The sequence below is a fragment of the Schistocerca cancellata genome, chromosome 1 (genome assembly GCF_023864275.1).
Source record: "Schistocerca cancellata isolate TAMUIC-IGC-003103 chromosome 1, iqSchCanc2.1, whole genome shotgun sequence".
In the NCBI taxonomy this organism is placed as follows: Eukaryota; Metazoa; Arthropoda; class Insecta; order Orthoptera; family Acrididae; genus Schistocerca; species Schistocerca cancellata.
In genome coordinates, this window is record NC_064626.1 from 1,241,802,650 (window position 1) to 1,241,820,937 (window position 18,288).

At 41.1% G+C, this 18,288-nt stretch overlaps 1 protein-coding gene across 2 annotated transcripts in view; it reads right to left on the reverse strand.

Annotated features, from left to right (window-relative positions):
* The window catches only part of LOC126094765 (scoloptoxin SSD14-like), a 452,119-nt gene that overhangs the window by 53,837 nt on the left and 379,994 nt on the right, over window positions 1-18,288 (reverse strand). For both annotated transcript variants that reach the window (XM_049909319.1, XM_049909328.1), the window contains one exon: window positions 3,629-3,827. In XM_049909319.1, the coding sequence (XP_049765276.1) occupies window positions 3,629-3,827 (199 nt within the window). The remainder of the gene's footprint in view (window positions 1-3,628; window positions 3,828-18,288) is intronic.

The following is an 18,288-nucleotide window of genomic DNA, read 5'->3' on the forward strand; positions in this document are numbered from 1 at the left end:
GAGATGCTGAGTCACAATAGGCACAATAAAAAGATTCACACAATTAAAGCTTTCGGCCATTAAGACCTTTGTCAGCAGTAGACACACTTACGCACATGCACACACACATACACACACACACACACACACACACACACACACTCACACAATTGCAACTTGCACACACATCTGCAGTCTCAGAGAGGTGAAACTACACTGCGAGTGGCAGCACCAGTGCATGATGGGAGTGGTGGCTGGGTGGGGGTATGGAGGAGGCTGGGGCGGGAAGGGGGAGGGGGAGGGATAGTAGGGTGGGAGTGGCAGACAGTCAAGTGTTGCAGTTAAGATGGAGGGCAGGAGAGAATGTGTGGAGGGGGGAGGGGGTAAGTAGCGGAAAGGAGAGAAAATAAAAGACTACGTGTGGCGGTAAAATGACGGCTGTGTAGTGCTGGAATGGGAACAGGGAGGGGGCTGGGTGGGTGAGGACAGTGACTAACGAAGGTTGAGGCCAGGAGGTTACAGGAATGTTCGGAAAAGCTGGTGTTGGTGGGAAGCCTGTGCCATATGGATCCTTCCCACCAACACCAGCTTTTCTGAATTGTGCAGCACCATCACACCCAGTCTTTTATTTTCTCTCCTTTCCACTACTTACCCCCTCCCCCTCCGCACCTTCTATTCTGCCCTCTGTCTAAACTGCAACACTTGACTGTCTGCCACTCTTACCATACTATCCCTCCCCCTCCCCGTCCCAGCCTCCTCCTTACCCCCACCCAGTCGCCACTCCCATCATGCACTGGTGCTGCTGTTCGCAGTGTGGTCTCAGCTCTCTGAGACTGCAGACGCGTGTGCAAGTTGCGTTTATATGTGTGTGTGTGTGTGTGTGTGTGTGTGTGTGTGTGTGTGTGTGTGTGTGTGTGTGTGTTTATGTGTGTCTACTGCTGACAAAGGCCTTAATGGCCAAAAGCTTTAATTGTGTGTATCTTTTTATTGTCCCTATCACAACTCAGCATCTCCACTATATGGCGAGTAGCAACTTTCCAACTTTCCTTCTCTGGTACTGTTACATTCCATCCTGGATTTTCCATTGTTCGATTTTTACGTTTTCACATTCACACAAGCACAACTCTCACACACATGGTCACTGTCTCTGGACACTGGAGCAGAACTATAACTGCATGAAGTGGGGAGGGGAAGGGACAGTAGAGTAGGGGTGGGGAAAGATGCTGTGCTGCTTGTGGGAGCATGCAGCGACATGTACAAGCAGGACAGGGCTGCTAGATGTAATGTCAGAAAGCTATGCTGGAGGGTGTGGGATGAGGGATGGGAGGGAAGCAGAGAAGGGAAAAGACTAAGCTCTGATGGGATAGGAGGCATTTGTAGTGCTGCATAGGAAGCATGGAAGGGAATATGTAGGTGGAGAACAAGGATTAGCAAAGATTGTGGGTGGGGATGACGGAGGGTTTCAGCAGTGAAGGATATGTTGTAGGGAGAGTTCCCAGCTGCATAATTCAATAAAGTAAGTGTTGGTAGGAAAAATCCAGATGGAACAGGCTGTGGGCAGTGTGTTCAGCAACTGGCTGCTCCAGCTGTTTCTTAGCCACAGTTCAGCAGTGACCATGCTTGGACAGACAGCTTGTTAGTAGTCATGCCTATGTGGAAAGTGGCACAGTTGTTGTAACTTAGTTTGCAGATCACATGGCTGCTTCCACAGGTTGACCTGCCTCTTATGGGGTAAGAGGACTGGAATAGATAGTAGTGGGGGGGGGGGGGGGGGCTGTATGGACAGGTTTTGCATTTAATTCTATTGCAGGGATTTGAGCAATGAGGCAAGGGATTGGGAGCAGGGGTGGAGTAGGGTTGGACAAGGATATTGCATGGGCTTGGTGGCTTCTCTGTCTGATTGAATGGTCATGGCCCAATTGTGGCCAAGAAAGAGCTGAACATGTTGCCAAACGTGATGCATTTAACTTTAATGAATGCTTCACAACCTGTGCCCTCCAGATTCTTCCTACCAACACCAGCTTTTCTGAATTGTGTAGGAGGGAACTACACTATAACATATACTTTGTTCCTATAATCCCCTTGGCCTCAACCTCAGTTACTCTCTGTCTTCCACTACTATCCCCTTCCCTGCTCCCACCGTAGCACTATGCATGCCTTCTATCCCACCAATGCACCTCGAAGTCTTTCCCCAACTTGTACCCTGCTATGCCTTCCCTTTACCACTTCGTGCCCCCTCCTTACCCACACCACCCACCCCACCACCCCAGAAAATTATTGCTCATGTCAGATGCTCCAGTACTCTGGGACAGTGGCCATGTGTGTGTGAGCTGTGCTTGTGTGAAGGTGAAAATGTAAAATTTTGTGTGTGTTTTCTATTTTGGAAGAAGCTTTATATTTTAGTAGAGTTTTTCATTGTGCCTGTCTGCATCTCAATGCATCCTCTATATAATGAACAGCAATCTATCCTTTCCATATTGTTAATATAAAATATGGAGTACCAAAGGGCTCAGTACAAGGCCCTCTTCTGGTTTTAATGCATGTAAATGACCTTAATTATTTCTATCTATATTCAAAAGTAGTTCTGTACACAGTTGACACATCCATTGTGTGTAAAAAGGATCATTTAATGACTAGAGACCCACTGTAATAATGAAATTATTCAATTGCCTGAGAAGGGGGATGGGGTGGGAAAGGACACTTTAAGGATTAACCAGCAGAGATACATGAATTCTGCCTCATGCATTCCTACATTCTGCATTTCCCTCAGCCTCAGACTTGCACAATATTGTGACACTGTCATTTCATACAAGTGGCACCATACCAAAATGACTACTACTGAACGAACATCACATGCTTTGTGTGTCAACAGTGTGCTTGGTTCATACAGCTATTGCCCTACAGAGGTACATCATTTTCAGCATAGGGTTTTTGCTGCTACTTCACTACAATTTTGTAGGATCTCATAGATTGGCAAGCGGGGCTGAAGCAAATATGCTATTTGACTGAAGGCTGCCAATTTCTGCAAACTGAGGACTGGAGTGAAACTGTTTAAGTGAGAGTGTTTCAAAACATTTGATAGAATAATAATACACTAAGAAACATCTCACTTTAATTCCTTGTTAGGAACGCCTTAAATGAAAGTTCTGTATCTTATTTTGAAAAATATGCAGCAGATTTTGGAGCCAAATATAAAATAATATTATAGATACAGATGAGGAAGTTAAGGAAACGGTGGCTTTAAAAAGAGGGAGCTGATGAAAAGCACTCACACAGATTTGCATCAGGATACTTTGGCCTGGATATTATTTCATGAAAAATGTGAGAGTTTAGAATGCTAATGGCGAAAGATGAGTCATCAGAGCCTTTAACAAGAGGCAGTGGTTCCCCAAACAAGGATTTCACTTAACAACATTCTGATAGGAGGATATCCCTTCAGTTCTTAATTAGTAAATAATTTCCTGTTTGATAGAGCACCTGCATGTCATTTATGGTAATGGTAAATCTAAATTCATCTATAAAATGATGGATTGTTTCTCTTTCATCATCACAAATAAATCACATTACAACTGGCTATGCAGCCACATTATTATATGTTGCTGCTGCTTTTTGAAGTCAGACTTTTAAGACTGAAGTGAATGTCACTTACCTAAGTGTCTCACTCTCCTTAATGCTGTCCTCATTTGATTTAAGAACTTTTGCTAAGTAGGGACTAACCTCAAAGCCTTCCTGGCAGATTTTAACTGATGGGTATACAAGATCACTCCATGTTACATTCCCACTTTTATAGGCACTAAATGCTTCCCAGTAACCTTTCAGTTCACCGGGCACAGCAGCAGCCATTCCACCTAGAATTGCACATTGAACACATGATTTTAGTTAAATATTTTGTGTAGATAACAGATGTAGATGTACAATAAACATAGAAATGGATCATTTTCATTGAATAGCTGAACTGTACTCCATTAAAAATTATTAAAAAAATATGTGTGTAATTTTTAAAAATGTATTGTTTGAAAACAAAAATTATTTTATAGACACTTGAGACAGACAGCTGTTGGCTAAAGGAGGTTGGACTAGAATTATTTAAATAGTCATATTATACAGAAGGAATCATCTGTCAAAGGCTACAGGTTATTTCACAGAGGTGCACAAGATTTTCACTTTTGTTTGTGTTTGATGTGGAATGGGTGGCAGCTGTCATAATGGAGGTACTGTTGCTTGTTGGTGGGTTTGATGTGGACGGACGTGTGAAGCTGGCCATTGGACAGGTGGAGGTCAACGTCAAGGAAAGTGGCATGGGATTTAGAGTAGGACCAGGTGAATCCGATGGAACCAAAGGTCCTACTCTAAATCCCATGCCACTTTCCTTGACGTTGACCTCCACCTGTCCAATGGCCAGCTTCACACGTCCGTCCACATCAAACCCACCAACAAGCAACAGTACCTCCATTATGACAGCTGCCACCCATTCCACATCAAACGGTCCCTTCCCTACAGCCTAGGTCTTCGTGGCAAACGAATCTGCTCCAGTCCGGAATCCTTGAACCATTACACCAACAACCTGAAAACAGCTTTTGCATCCCGTAACTACCCTCCCGACCTGGTACAGAAGCAAATAACCAGAGCCACTTCCTCATCTCCTCAAACCCGGAACCCTCCACAGAAGAACCCCAAAAGTGCCCCACTTGTGACAGGATACTTTCCGGGACTGGATCAGATTCTGAATGTGGCTCTCCAGCAGGGATACGACTTCCTCAAATCCTGCCCTGAAATGAGATCCATCCTTCATGAAATCCTCCCCACTCCACCAAGAGTGTCTTTCCGCCGTCCACCCAACCTTCGTAACCTCTTAGTTCATCCCTATGAAATCCCCAAACCACCTTCCCTACCCTCTGGCTCCTACCCCTGTAACCGTCCCCGGTGTAAAACCTGTCCCATGCACCCTCCCACCACCACCTATTCCAGTCCTGTAACCCGGAAGGTGTACACGATCAAAGGCAGAGCCACGTGTGAAAGCACCCACGTGATTTACCAACTGACCTGCCTACACTGTGAAGCGTTCTATGTGGGAATGACCAGCAACAAACTGTCCATTCGCATGAATGGACACAGGCAGACAGTGTTTGTTGGTAATGAGGATCACCCTGTGGCTAAACATGCCTTGGTGCACGGCCAGCACATCTTGGCACAGTGTTACACCGTCCGGGTTATCTGGATACTTCCCACTAACACCAACCTGTCAGAACTCCGGAGATGGGAACTTGCCCTTCAGCATATCCTCTCTTCTCGCTATCCGCCAGGCCTCAATCTCCGCTAATTCCTAATTTCAATCTGCCGCCGCTCATACCTCACCTGTCTTTCAACATCATCTTTGCCTCTGTACTTCCGTCCCGACTGACATCTCTGCTCAAACTCTTTGCCTTTACAAATGTCTGCTTGTGTCTTGTATGTGTGGATGGATATGTGTGTGTGTGTGCGCGAGTGTATACCTGTCCTTTTTTCCCCCTAAGGTAAGTCTTTCCGCTCCCGGGATTGGAATGACTCCTTACCCTCTCCCTTAAAACCCATATCCTTTTGTCTTTCCTTCTCCTTCCCTCTTTCCTGACGAGGCAACCGTTGGTTGCGAAAGCTAGATTTTGTGTGTATGTTTGTGTTTGTTTGTGTGTCTATCGACCTGCCAGCGCTTTTGTTTGGTAAGTCTCATCATCTTTCTTTTTATATATATATATAATAGAGGGAAACATTCCACGTGGGAAAATATATTTAAAAAGAAAGATGATGAGACTTACCCAACAAAAGCGCTGGCAGGTCGATAGACACACAAATAAACACAAACATACACACAAAACTCTAGCTTTCGCAACCAATGGTTGCCTCGTCAGGAAAGAGGGAAGGAGAAGGAAAGACAAAAGGATTGGGTTTTAAGGGAGAGGGTAAGGAGTCATTCCAATCCCGGGAGCGGAAAGACTTACCTTAGGGGGAAAAAAGGACAGGTTTACACTCGCACACACACACATATCCATCCACATATACACAGACACAAGCAGACATTTGTAAAGGCCAATGTCTGCTTGTGTCTGTGTATGTGTGGATGGATATGTGTGTGTGTGCGAGTGTAAACCTGTCCTTTTTTCCCCCTAAGGTAAGTCTTTCCGCTCCCGGGATTGGAATGACTCCTTACCCTCTCCCTTAAAACCCAATCCTTTTGTCTTTCCTTCTCCTTCCCTCTTTCCTGACGAGGCAACCATTGGTTGCGAAAGCTAGAGTTTTGTGTGTATGTTTGTGTTTATTTGTGTGTCTATCAACCTGCCAGCGCTTTTGTTGGGTAAGTCTCATCATCTTTCTTTTTAAATATATATATATATATATATATATATATATATATATATATATATATATATATATATATATATATATATATATATATATATATATATATATATATGAATATAATAGAGGGAAACATTCCACGTGGGAAAAATATATCTAAAAAGAAAGATGATGAGACTTACCAAACAAAAGCGCTGGCAGGTCGATAGACACACAAACAAACACAAACATACACACAATATTCTAGCTTTCGCAACCAACGGTTGCCTCATCAGGAAAGAAGGAAGGAGAGGGAAAGACAAAAGGATTTGGGTTGTAAGGGAGAGGGTAAGGAGTCATTCCAATCCCGGGAGTGGAAAGACTTACCTTAGGGGGAAAAAAGGACAGGTATACACTCGCACACACACACGTATCCATCCGCAAAATGTCTGCTTGTGTCTGTGTATATGCGGATGGATACGTGTGTGTGTGCGAGTGTATACCTGTCCTTTTTTCCCCCTTTCCACTCCCGAGATTGGAATGACTCCTTACCCTCTCCCTTAAAACCCAAATCCTTTTGTCTTTCCCTCTCCTTCCTTCTTTCCTGACGAGGCAACCGTTGGTTGCGAAAGCTAGAATATTGTGTGTATGTTTGTGTTTGTTTGTGTGTCTATCGACCTGCCAGCGCTTTTGTTTGGTAAGTCTCATCATCTTTCTTTTTATATATATATATATATATATATATATATATATATATATATATATATATATATATAAACAAAGATGATGTGACTTACCAAATGAAAGTGCTGGCAGGTCGACAGACACACAAACGAACACAAACATACACACAAAATTCAAGCTTTCGCAACAAACTGTTGCCTCATCAGGAAAGAGGGAAGGAGAGGGAAAGACGAAAGGATGTGGGTTTTAAGGGAGAGGGTAAGGAGTCATTCCAGTCCCGGGAGCGGAAAGACTTACCTTAGGGGGAAAAAGGGACGGGTATACACTCGCACACACACACATATCCATCCACACATATACAGACACAAGCAGACATATACAGAGGCAAAGAGTTCCTTGCCTCTGTATATGTCTGCTTGTGTCTGTATATGTGTGGATGGATGTGTGTGTGTGCGAGTGTATACCCGTTCCTTGACAACAGGAAACATGTTGCCTGGTCAGACAAATCTCATTTCAAATTGTATCAAGTGGATGGATGAGTACGGGTATGGAGACAACCTCATCAATCCATGGACCCTGCACATCAGCAGGGTACTATTTAAGCTAGTGGAGGCCTGGTAATGGTGTGGGGCATGTGAAGCTGGAGTGATGTGGGACGTCTAGATACAACTCTGACAGGTGACACATATGTAAACATCATGTCTGACCACCTGCATTTCCTTTCTTCATTCCAGCAGACACAGGCAATTCCAGCAGGACAATGTGACACCCCACACATCCAGAATTGCTACAGAGTGTCTCCAGGAACACTCTTCTGAGTTTAAACACTTCCTCTGGCCATCAAACCTCCCAGACATGAACATTGGTGAGCATATCTGGGATGCCTTGCAACGTGCTGTTCAGAAGAGATCTCCACTCCCTTGTACTCTTATGGATTTACAGACAGCCCTGCAGGATTCATGGTGTCAGTTCCCTCCAGAAATATTTCAGACATTAGTTGAGCCCACACAATGTCATGTTGCAGCACTCCTGTATGCTCACAGGAGACCCACACTATATTAGGCTGGTGTACCAGTTTCTTTGCCTCTTCAATGTATTTACGAAGAAAAACAAATATGCTAATATACTTTCCAAAGATCCCAAGTGAAATTATCCTTATGGATGTGGAACACGTCAAAAAATCTTAAACATATTTTCATTAAAACGGTAATAAATATCTAAAATTGTCTCTCTTCTCTGTTTCTTTTTTTCTGTCAGTTTTTGCACACTCTCTGTGGCTGTGCCTTCGGTGGTGGTGTCTCAGCAACCATTCCGTACAGACTCTATTACAACTGAACTGGAGGAAAAGTTAGCAGACTCTCCTCATGCCTATTCATATTGGCTTCCACAGCAGTAGCCACCACATCTCCCTCAAGAGGCTACAAAGTCATCCTCAGGAGGCAGAGTGGACCACATTGCACTACTAACACCTAGGTAAAGCTCAAGTCCTCTAAGTTGCAGTGAGGCTTGCTGAACACACAACTACAGAGAAAGATTCTTGTTGTAGTTATGTAGTTTCTCACTATACAATAAAATTTCAGGATCTGCACTTTTAAACAAACAATAAAAATTGTCATTTTATCACATGTATAAACATTAATGCTGCAACTGCTTTTGTTATAATATACCTTTACACTTATTGTAATTCTCACATATTCTTGCTACAGTTACAGCCTGCTATTTTAGGCTGTTAATTAAGTGTCCATCTGTTATATGACCTGGTACTTGCACATGCACCACTATAGTTCATAAAAACTGCTTTTAAGTGTGTGATATTTAAGTTTCTTATCTAGCATTATATCAAATGCCATATATTGTGACAATCTGCTATTATCTTATACTATTTTCTTTAATTTATGGTTCACACTGCATATTTATATGATAAGAGCGTTAGTGAAATACTATTTCTGCATTTATTCAAGAAATATAAACCAAAAGATACAACTCAGACAGGGAAGTACTTCGGTATATTAGCTACGACAGTAACAGCACACAGAACAGTATTTGAGAAGAGTTATGTAGTAGTAGTAGTAGTAGTAGTAGTAGTAGTAGTAGTAGTTTATTCATCCAGAGACAATTTACATTGCATGGATTTCATCAAAAAAATACATAGTATATATATACGCACATATAGGGTGAACAATACTATACAAAATACAGACGTGCATAGTAGACTACGTAACATCAGACCACATTGAAATAGCATGTACAACTTTGATTATTTACATTGATGTATGAGAAAGACTTTTTACATGGAATACACAGTTGATATTTAGATATAACACATACAATTCTAGCACTTTTGTACATATTATTTATTTAGAACATAGCAACAGTCAGATAAAAATTACTATTGGCACAGAGTACATAAATATGATTGTTTAGTATGGAGCTATTCCAGGTATTCTTTTACACTATAATAGCAGTTGGTCATTAAAAATTTGAATACTGCTTCTTTAAATGAAGACAATTTTTTTATTTCTTTTATCTTTACCGGTAGTTTGTTATACAATCTACTTCCTTGTATGTTTGTTTGTTTCTGCGCCAAAGCCTTGTTAACTCTTTTTATATGAATGTCATTGCACTTTCTTGTGTTGTAAGTATGTAGATCCGAGTTGGATTGGAAATTGTTAATATTTTGTTTTATATTAATTACGCTTTTCTGTATATAGAGGCACGGTAGGGGTAGAATATTCAGCTGTTTAAATAATTGCTTTGAAGGAGTTAGCCTTGAACTGTTGGTAATTATTCTAACAGCTCGTTTTTGTAGAGTGAAGATGGTTGTGAGATTTTTCTTACTATGACCCCAGAAGATGAGGCCATAGGTAATAGCAGAATGTATATAAGCAAAGTAAACAGCTTTGCTACATTCCCTACTACATACAAAGCTAATAACGCGTAAAGCAAAGCAAGCAGAACTTAACTTATGTGAGAGATACAGGATATGGGATTTCCAGTCTAAATTTTCATCTATAATTACACCTAAGAATTTTGTGGTAGCAACTCTCACAATTTCTTTATTTTGTATTCTGAGATCTAGATCAGAGTGTGACTTTGCTTTCCTGTAATGGATATAATTAGTTTTAGATATATTTATGGTTAATTTGTTCACTTCAAACCAATTTTGCAAATATTATATAACTCTGGTTGCAGATGTTGGCAATACCCGCTTTATGTCAGTTACTACAATGTTTGTGTCATCCACAAACAGGGTTATATGAGTACCATTTACTGGAATCTTGATATCATTTATGTAAAGAAGAAATAGGAGAGGTCCTAGAACACTCCCCTGCGGTACCCCTATTGGCACAGTCTGAATATCCGATCTGTAAACAATACTTTGGTTTTTACTGTTTGTTGTTGCAATTTCTACTACCTGTTTCCTATTATGGAGATATGACTGAAACCACTTTTTAGCTACTCCTCGTATACCGACATATTCTAATTTGTCTAGCAGGATATCATGTTGGACAGTATCGAATGCCTTTGAGAGGTCCAAATTTATTCCTATTGTACTGTTGTTCTTATCTAGCCCCGTTACAATATTTTCAATGAATTGGGTGATGGCTGACTCTGTACTCATTCCTTTGCGGAAGCCGTGTTGGTTTACAGACAATAGATTGAATTTCTTGAGGTAATTTGTAATTCTGTTTTTCATGACTGTCTCTATTACTTTTGAAAATACCGATAATAAAGCTATAGTTTCCCACTTCATGTATATTGCCCTTTTTATACAATGGTTTTACTTTTGCAATTTTTAATCGTTGTGGAAAGACGCCTTCCGAAAATGATATGTTTATGATGTGTGAGAGTGGGTCTGATATGACACTAGCACATCTCATCATGACTGAGCAAAGTATCTCGTCAATCCCTGAGGACATTTTATTCTTCATTGTTTTTATTATTTGATTAACTTCCAATTTGTTTGTGGGAGGTAGCAATAATGAATTCACACTTTATTCTTCTGGGATCGATGTTCTACTAATCTTAGGACAATTTTTATGCAGATTGATTGGACTATTTATGAAATAGTCATTAACGTAATTTGCTAAAGTACGATTTCTGACTAGCACACCTTGATCATCTTTTAAAACAAAGTCATCTGGATTTCTAACATTTTTGCTTGGGCCTATTTCTTTTTTTACTACATTCCATATAGCTTTTGATTTGTTTGCTGACCCAGCAATTACACTGTCATTGTGCATTGTCTTGGCTTTTTTGATCACCTTCCTGTAAATTTTCTTGTATGTCTTAACATAATCTGTGAAGTGTTCATCTTTGTTATCTTTTTTGAGTTGACTGATATGTTTTAGTGTTTGACTAGATACTCTAATAGCGGGTGTTATCCACTGGCTTGTGTTCCTAGGCATGACATTGATCTTTGTGAGTTTTTTTGGGAAACACATCTCAAATAGGGACATGAATGTACTAGAAAAAGCATTGAAAGATTCCTCGGTTGTAATTTGTGCAAAGACATCTTCCCAGGTTTCATTAGCTAACAACTGGATGAAAGTATTTACTTTTTCTGTATAGAAGTGCCTTTTGTATCCCCACTTATATTTTACTGCCTTGGGGATAGAGTAATTTATGTATGTTAATAGTGTATTGTGATCCGAAAGACCTAAGTTTACGTTTAGTGGCTCAGTGATACCATTCTCCATATTTGAGAAAATATTGTCTAAAAGAGAAGATGACAGTTCTGTTATTCTGGTGGCATCTGTAAAGAGTGGTTTCATGTGGAAGCTGCTGAGTATACTCAAAAGCTGTCTTTTTTCATCACTTTCAATTAACAGGTTAATATTAAAATCTCCACATAAAAATAATTTCACATCATTACTATAAAAAGTGTTTAATGCTGCTTCTATTTTTTTGAAGAACATGTTTTTGTCACCCAGTCGAGATCTACACTCCTGGAAATTGAAATAAGAACACCGTGAATTCATTGTCCCAGAAAGGGGAAACTTTATTGACACATTCCTGGGGTCAGATACATCACATCATCACACTGACAGAACCACAGGCACATAGATACTGGCAACAGAGCATGCACAATGTCGGCACTAGTACAGTGTATATCCACCTTTTGCAGCAATGCAGGCTGCTATTCTCCCATGGAGACGATCGTAGAGATGCTGGATGTAGTCCTGTGGAACGGCTTGCCATGCCATTTCCACCTGGCGCCTCAGTTGGACCAGCGTTCGTGCTGGACATGCAGACCGCGTAAGACGATGCTTCATCCAGTCCCAAACATGCTCAATGGGGGACAGATCCGGAGATCTTGCTGGCCAGGGTAGTTGACTTACACCTTCTAGAGCACATTGGGTGGCACGGGATACATGCGGACGTGCATTGTCCTGTTGGAACAGCAAGTTCCCTTGCCGGTCTACGAATGGTAGAACGATGGATTCGATGACGGTTTGGATGTACCGTGCACTATTCAGTGTCCCCTCGACGATCACCAGTGGTGTACGGCCAGTGTAGGAGATCGCTACCCACACCATGATGCCGGGTGTTGGCCCTGTGTGCCTCGGTCGTATGCAGTCCTGATTGTGGCGCTCACCTGCACGGCGCCAAACACGCATACGACCATCTTTGGCACCAAGGCAGAAGCGACTCTCATCGCTGAAGACGACACGTCTCCATTCGTCCCTCCATTCACGCCTGTCGCGACACCACTGGAGGCGGGCTGCACGATGTTGGGGCGTGAGCGGAAGACGGCCTAACGGTGTGCGGGACTGTAGCCCAGCTTCATGGAGATGGTTGTGAATGGTCCTCGCCGATACCCCAGGAGCAACAGTGTCCCTAATTTGCTGGGAAGTGGCGGTGCGGTCCCCTACGGCACTGCGTAGGATCCTACGGTCTTGGCGTGCATCCGTGCGTCGCTGCGGTCCGGTCCCAGGTCGACGGGCACGTGCACCTTCCGCTGACCACTGGCGACAACATCGATGTACTGTGGAGACCTCATGCCCCACGTGTTGAGCAATTCGGCGGTACGTCCACCCGGTCTCCTGCATGCCCACTATACGCCCTCGCTCAAAGTCCGTCAACTGCACATACGTTTCACGTCCAAGCTGTCGTGGCATGCTACCAGTGTTAAAGACTGCGATGGAGCTCCGTATGCCACGGCAAACTGGCTGACACTGACGGCGGCGGTGCACAAATGCTGCGCAGCTAGCGCCATTCGACGGCCAACACCGCGGTTCCTGGTGTGTCCGCTGTGCCGTGCGTGTGATCATTGCTTGTACAGCAAGTCCGGAGCAAGTATGGTGGGTCTGACACACCGGTGTCAATGTGTTCTTTTTTCCATTTCCAGGAGTGTATATACTGTAATGACAACTAGTTTTTCACTCTTCTCCTCAGTTTTTAACTCTATGGCACATGATTCAAAATGTTTTTCTATATTTAGATGGTCCAATTCTGTTTTCACTTTGAACTGCAGTCCTACTCTAGAGTAAATGCATACCCCACCATTTTTGAAAACACTTCGGCAATAATGTGTTGCTAAATTAAATTTGTTTATATTTATGAGACTTAATTCACTAGCCTTGCACCAGTGTTCAGATAAACAGATACAAGAGACATCAGCAAGATTATTTAAAGCTACTTCTAGATCTAGTACTTTGTTTCTGAGGCACTGAATATTTTGACACATTATCCTGACTGTTTTACAAGTATTTTTTCTTTTGTCATTACCTGGTAATGTGCTGCTTTCTCCATAGTAGTTGTGACTTATCTGCAAATTTTCTTGCTGATTTGTCACAATCTTTTCCATTTCTTTGTCTGAAGCCATAAAAAATCCTTATTTAATGATGTAGATGTACCTTGTCTTTGACTCCTCCTTAGGCAGTGTTGTGTTGCTGCAACTGTTGTTGATGGTTTTGTTGCTGCTGCTACTGTTCTTGTTGGTTCAGTTGCTGCTGCTGTTGTTGTTGCTGGTGCTTCTGTGGCCGGAGGTGGTGGTGGTGGTGGTAATGGTAGTGGATGTGGTGGTGGTGCTGACAGGATTCTTCGTGCTGTTGGTTCAGTAGTAGGTTCCTCTATTGCTATTGTTTTTTGGATGGTCCATTTGCGTGCTGCTCCTGTTTTTGCTGGTGTTTCTGCTATTGGAGATTTATACCATCCCAGTTCAGTGGCTGTCACTTTGTAATTGCATTTAATTGCTTCCCTTATTAAGTTTCCTAACCTGGCCTTACCATTTCCGTTAAGGTGAAGCCCATGTTTCGTAAAACATTCTCTGTCAAGTGTGCTTGAGTCAATTAATTTCACATTGCTGAATAGCCTACAACTACTTTTAAGTTTCGCATTAATTCTGTGAATTTCCTTATTCACACATGACCATTCAGGTAAATCACGCCTGTGGGTAAAGTTCACCAGTAAAATGTTTGTATTTGACAGTACTAGCAAAAGACTCAAGAGCTGTTTATACATTTTCATAGCATTGTTTTCGTAAATGTCTTTAGCTCCAGCGCAGATTACAACACTGTCCTGCTTGTCATAGTTATATTTTATGATGTTTTCCGTCACTTCTTTGAAACCAGCACCTGGTTTAACCATGCCTGTGACTGTCGTTGATTTACTATTTTCTTGCAGTTCTTGAGAAATTCCTTTGGCGTGACTGTCTCCAAAGACGTCGACTTTTGATTCTTTCTTCTTTGTCACACACGTCGGTTTTTGTTTATTTGTATTTTCACTTTGTTGCAAAACGTCGTATTTGTTTTTATTGCAAAATGTGACAGATTTTACAGAGTTTGTTTTTCTTTTAGTGGACAAAGGATTACCTTTTAGCGACACTTTTATCCACTCGGACGTTGTTTCACTGTCTTGCATCACTTCACTAGCGTTTTGCATATCCTTATTGCAGGCATCACTACTATTCGACAGAACACTGTACCTGTTTTTATCTGTAATTATAATTTCATTTGCTGCCTTTGATGCCCTATCGCTTCCTTTCCGCTTCTCATAACTCACCAGGTTCCCGTTTTGTGGCTTTTTTATCATTTAGAATATGGCGCAACTTCTTCAGCTCACAGTTTTCATTAGTTATATACGAAATCTCACATCTTAAAACATCTACAACTTTTTGTAAACTTGAAATGCGTTCGTTTAGTTTTTCGAATTCACTTTTACAGTTTACACAGGATTCATTTTTTACGACAGAACAGTAACTTTTATTCACTCGTTCACTATGCATCACTACACTCGTCGCCATCTTGCTCAGATCATCTTTTGTTGTGATGGTAAAAATTTTGGAGAAATTCTTTCTGAAACCTCTTTGTAATTATTTTACACATTTGTGTGTGTGTGTGTGTGTGTGTGTGTGTGTGTGTGTGTGTGAGAGAGAGAGAGAGAGAGAGAGAGAGAGAGAGAGAATAATATACATAAAAGAACATTTACAGAATTAATATTCATTAATAAACTCAGATAATTCAGCACTGAGATTAACATCAAAGATAACTGTCATATCACAACACACTCTACAGTCAGTTTTTGGTTTAATTACCTTCTCATAGTTCATAGCCCCCACACCCAGCCACCAATCACCTCTGTCTTGTGCATACAGCTAGCCACAGTGTCAATGCAGCTGCTGGACATGGTGAAAATGTTTCTGCATCAGTGTCTCCAGGTGTGATGAAACTTGTAACGTCTGCATGGTGTATTGCAGAGGTGAAGGTAGGACTACACTAGCTTGATCCAGTCAATAGACACCTGTGTGGTTTTGCCATTTTGCAAGGTCTTGACGGTGTTGACTCCTCATCACAACACCAGGAAGGGACCACTGTACATTGTTTGGAGTGGCAATTTGTTTGATTTGTGATTTGTCTTGCCTAATTTACATCATGGTCATCACTTGCATAGGCACATGGTTTGTCAATTTCAATTTTTATCGGCAACATGCCTGTCATACCCAAAAACGTTAATAAAGCTGTTTCTAGCTCACCAATAATCTTGGTGGGCAGCATTACAGTGTGCCAGAAACATAGCTCTCCTAGGTCCTCCTGGCTGCAGGTGGGGTTACATCTGTCTGGCCAGCATCACATAAACTGCATAGCTCTTCAGAATTTCTCAGGGGAGTCATTCGGAGTGTGAAGCAACCACACTATAGCACTTTCTCTTCGGATGAGTTTGGCATCCACCAGATGGAGTTGGATGGCACATCATCTGCTGATGACATTATGGCAGCTGGTGATCCAGTGTTGCATATATGCTGTTGGCAACTTTTAGCAATTAGTCCACTGGTTGGTCATCGTGCACTGCCAGTGCTAATTGCACATGTGAAAGTACTGCTATTACCAAGTATGTAACAATAAACCTTCTGAGACACTAAATGCAATGAATTTAATGAGAATAGGTGAAACAAAAAGATACTAACTGATGGGTGCAAGAAAAAATTCTTACTGTATGCAGACAGTCATGGGAAAAGCTTTTCAACTTCCCTTCATGATGGTCTACATAGAGAGTATTATGCTTTCACAAAATTTAAACCTGGAGCAATATTAAGTGCTGTAGTCGAAAACCTAATAATAGAAACAAACAATCTGAAAAAAAGACAATCACTTTTAATTATAGGCAGGGCCAATGACGTCCACAAAAATGAGAGCAAGACATCACTTGGAACTTACGGGAAGTTACTGCCTAAACTGTACAACACAAATGTCACCTTAATAAATGTACCAGTGTGGCATGATCTTCCTTAGTGGTCATGTGTGAACAGAGAAATTGAACACTACAACATCGAACTACAGAAGTTGTGTAAAAAATTTAATCATGTGCACCTAACAGATATTAGCAAAATGAAGCACGAAGAACATACCAGACATGGACTCCACTTAAACAGAAATGGAAGGCACAAGTTGATGAACCAGGTAGTTGAACTTTGTAGCAAACTGCATAAAACCAGGGATCCTACCATCCTAGACTACAATCAACAGGATTTTTTATGCACAAGAAGCTACACGAAAGTATGGAATTAAACAACATAGCCAGTCAAAAGCAGTAACCAACTCATCACCAGCAAACTGTCCAATACCATCACTTACAAAAAGTGACAGGGGTGGAAGAACTGATATTCACAGTCACATTTTTCATGGGATCAGTGCAACAAGAATCAAGGCAAGACTCTGGTCAATTTGTAAGTAATATGTGCACAAACATAGCCTATAAGAGGAAGCCTGTCAGTAAATCAAGTACCAGTCCTTATTAATTGAGAGACATTAATTCAACCTCCAAATGTTACAACTTAAAATCTGTTATGAATGATAAATTATGTCTATTCCACCAAAATATCAGGAGCCTTAGAAATAAAGTGGAGCTTTTGGCTCACACCATAAATGTAAATTACTCCCTAGCAAAAGCCCATTTATTGTGTTTCGCAGAGCACAATATAAATAAAGTCTGCCATGCTGATGCCTCACTTGGAGGGTTATGTCCTAGCTGATAGTTACTGTAGAGCAAATAGAGAGAAATGTGGTACTGTAGTATACATCAAAGTGGGTATAGCTCATAAATCATTCATTGTGAAGATTTTCATTTTGAAGCATGTTATCTGAAATTTTTGCTGATAATAGGTTGGTTATAGTGGTGACAATATTTAGGGCTTCTGCAGGGAAAATTTGTGTTTTTTTTAAACAGCTTGAACCAGTTTTGTTAAAAATATATTCAAAGGTCAAGTATTTAGTCATTTTGCGTGACTTCAATGTAAACTTCCTTACAGACAACACCAATAGAAGAGAACCAGAACATTTGTTACAAAACTTTAATCTAACTCCAGTAGTTGAATTTCCTACCCAAGCGACAAAGACCAGTGTAAGCCTCACTGACAACATCTTTATCAATAAGTTTAATAGTAGTCACAGTACTGTAATTCAAAATGTCAATGGTCTGACTGACCATGATGGAAAGTTGCTTACTCTTAATAACATATGTCTGGAGCCCAATGTATTAAGAAAGAAATGTTAATATTAAATTCAACCTATTCACAGATGAATTCATGTCCATTTTTGAAGCAGTATTCAAAAAAAAAAAAGTATCCTGTGAAATTACTGAATCCACAGGCTTTTAAAATGAAACCCTGGATTACAAAAGGGATAAAAATTTCATGTAAGACAAAAAGAGAGTTATATATATCACAAAGTTGTTCTGATGAGCCAGCTGTAAAAGAACATTATAGATCATATTGTAAAATACTGAAAAGAGTTATAAGGGGCTCTAAAACATTACATATTAAATCCGAAATAGACAACTCAAGCAATAATATAAAAACCATCTGGAGTGCTA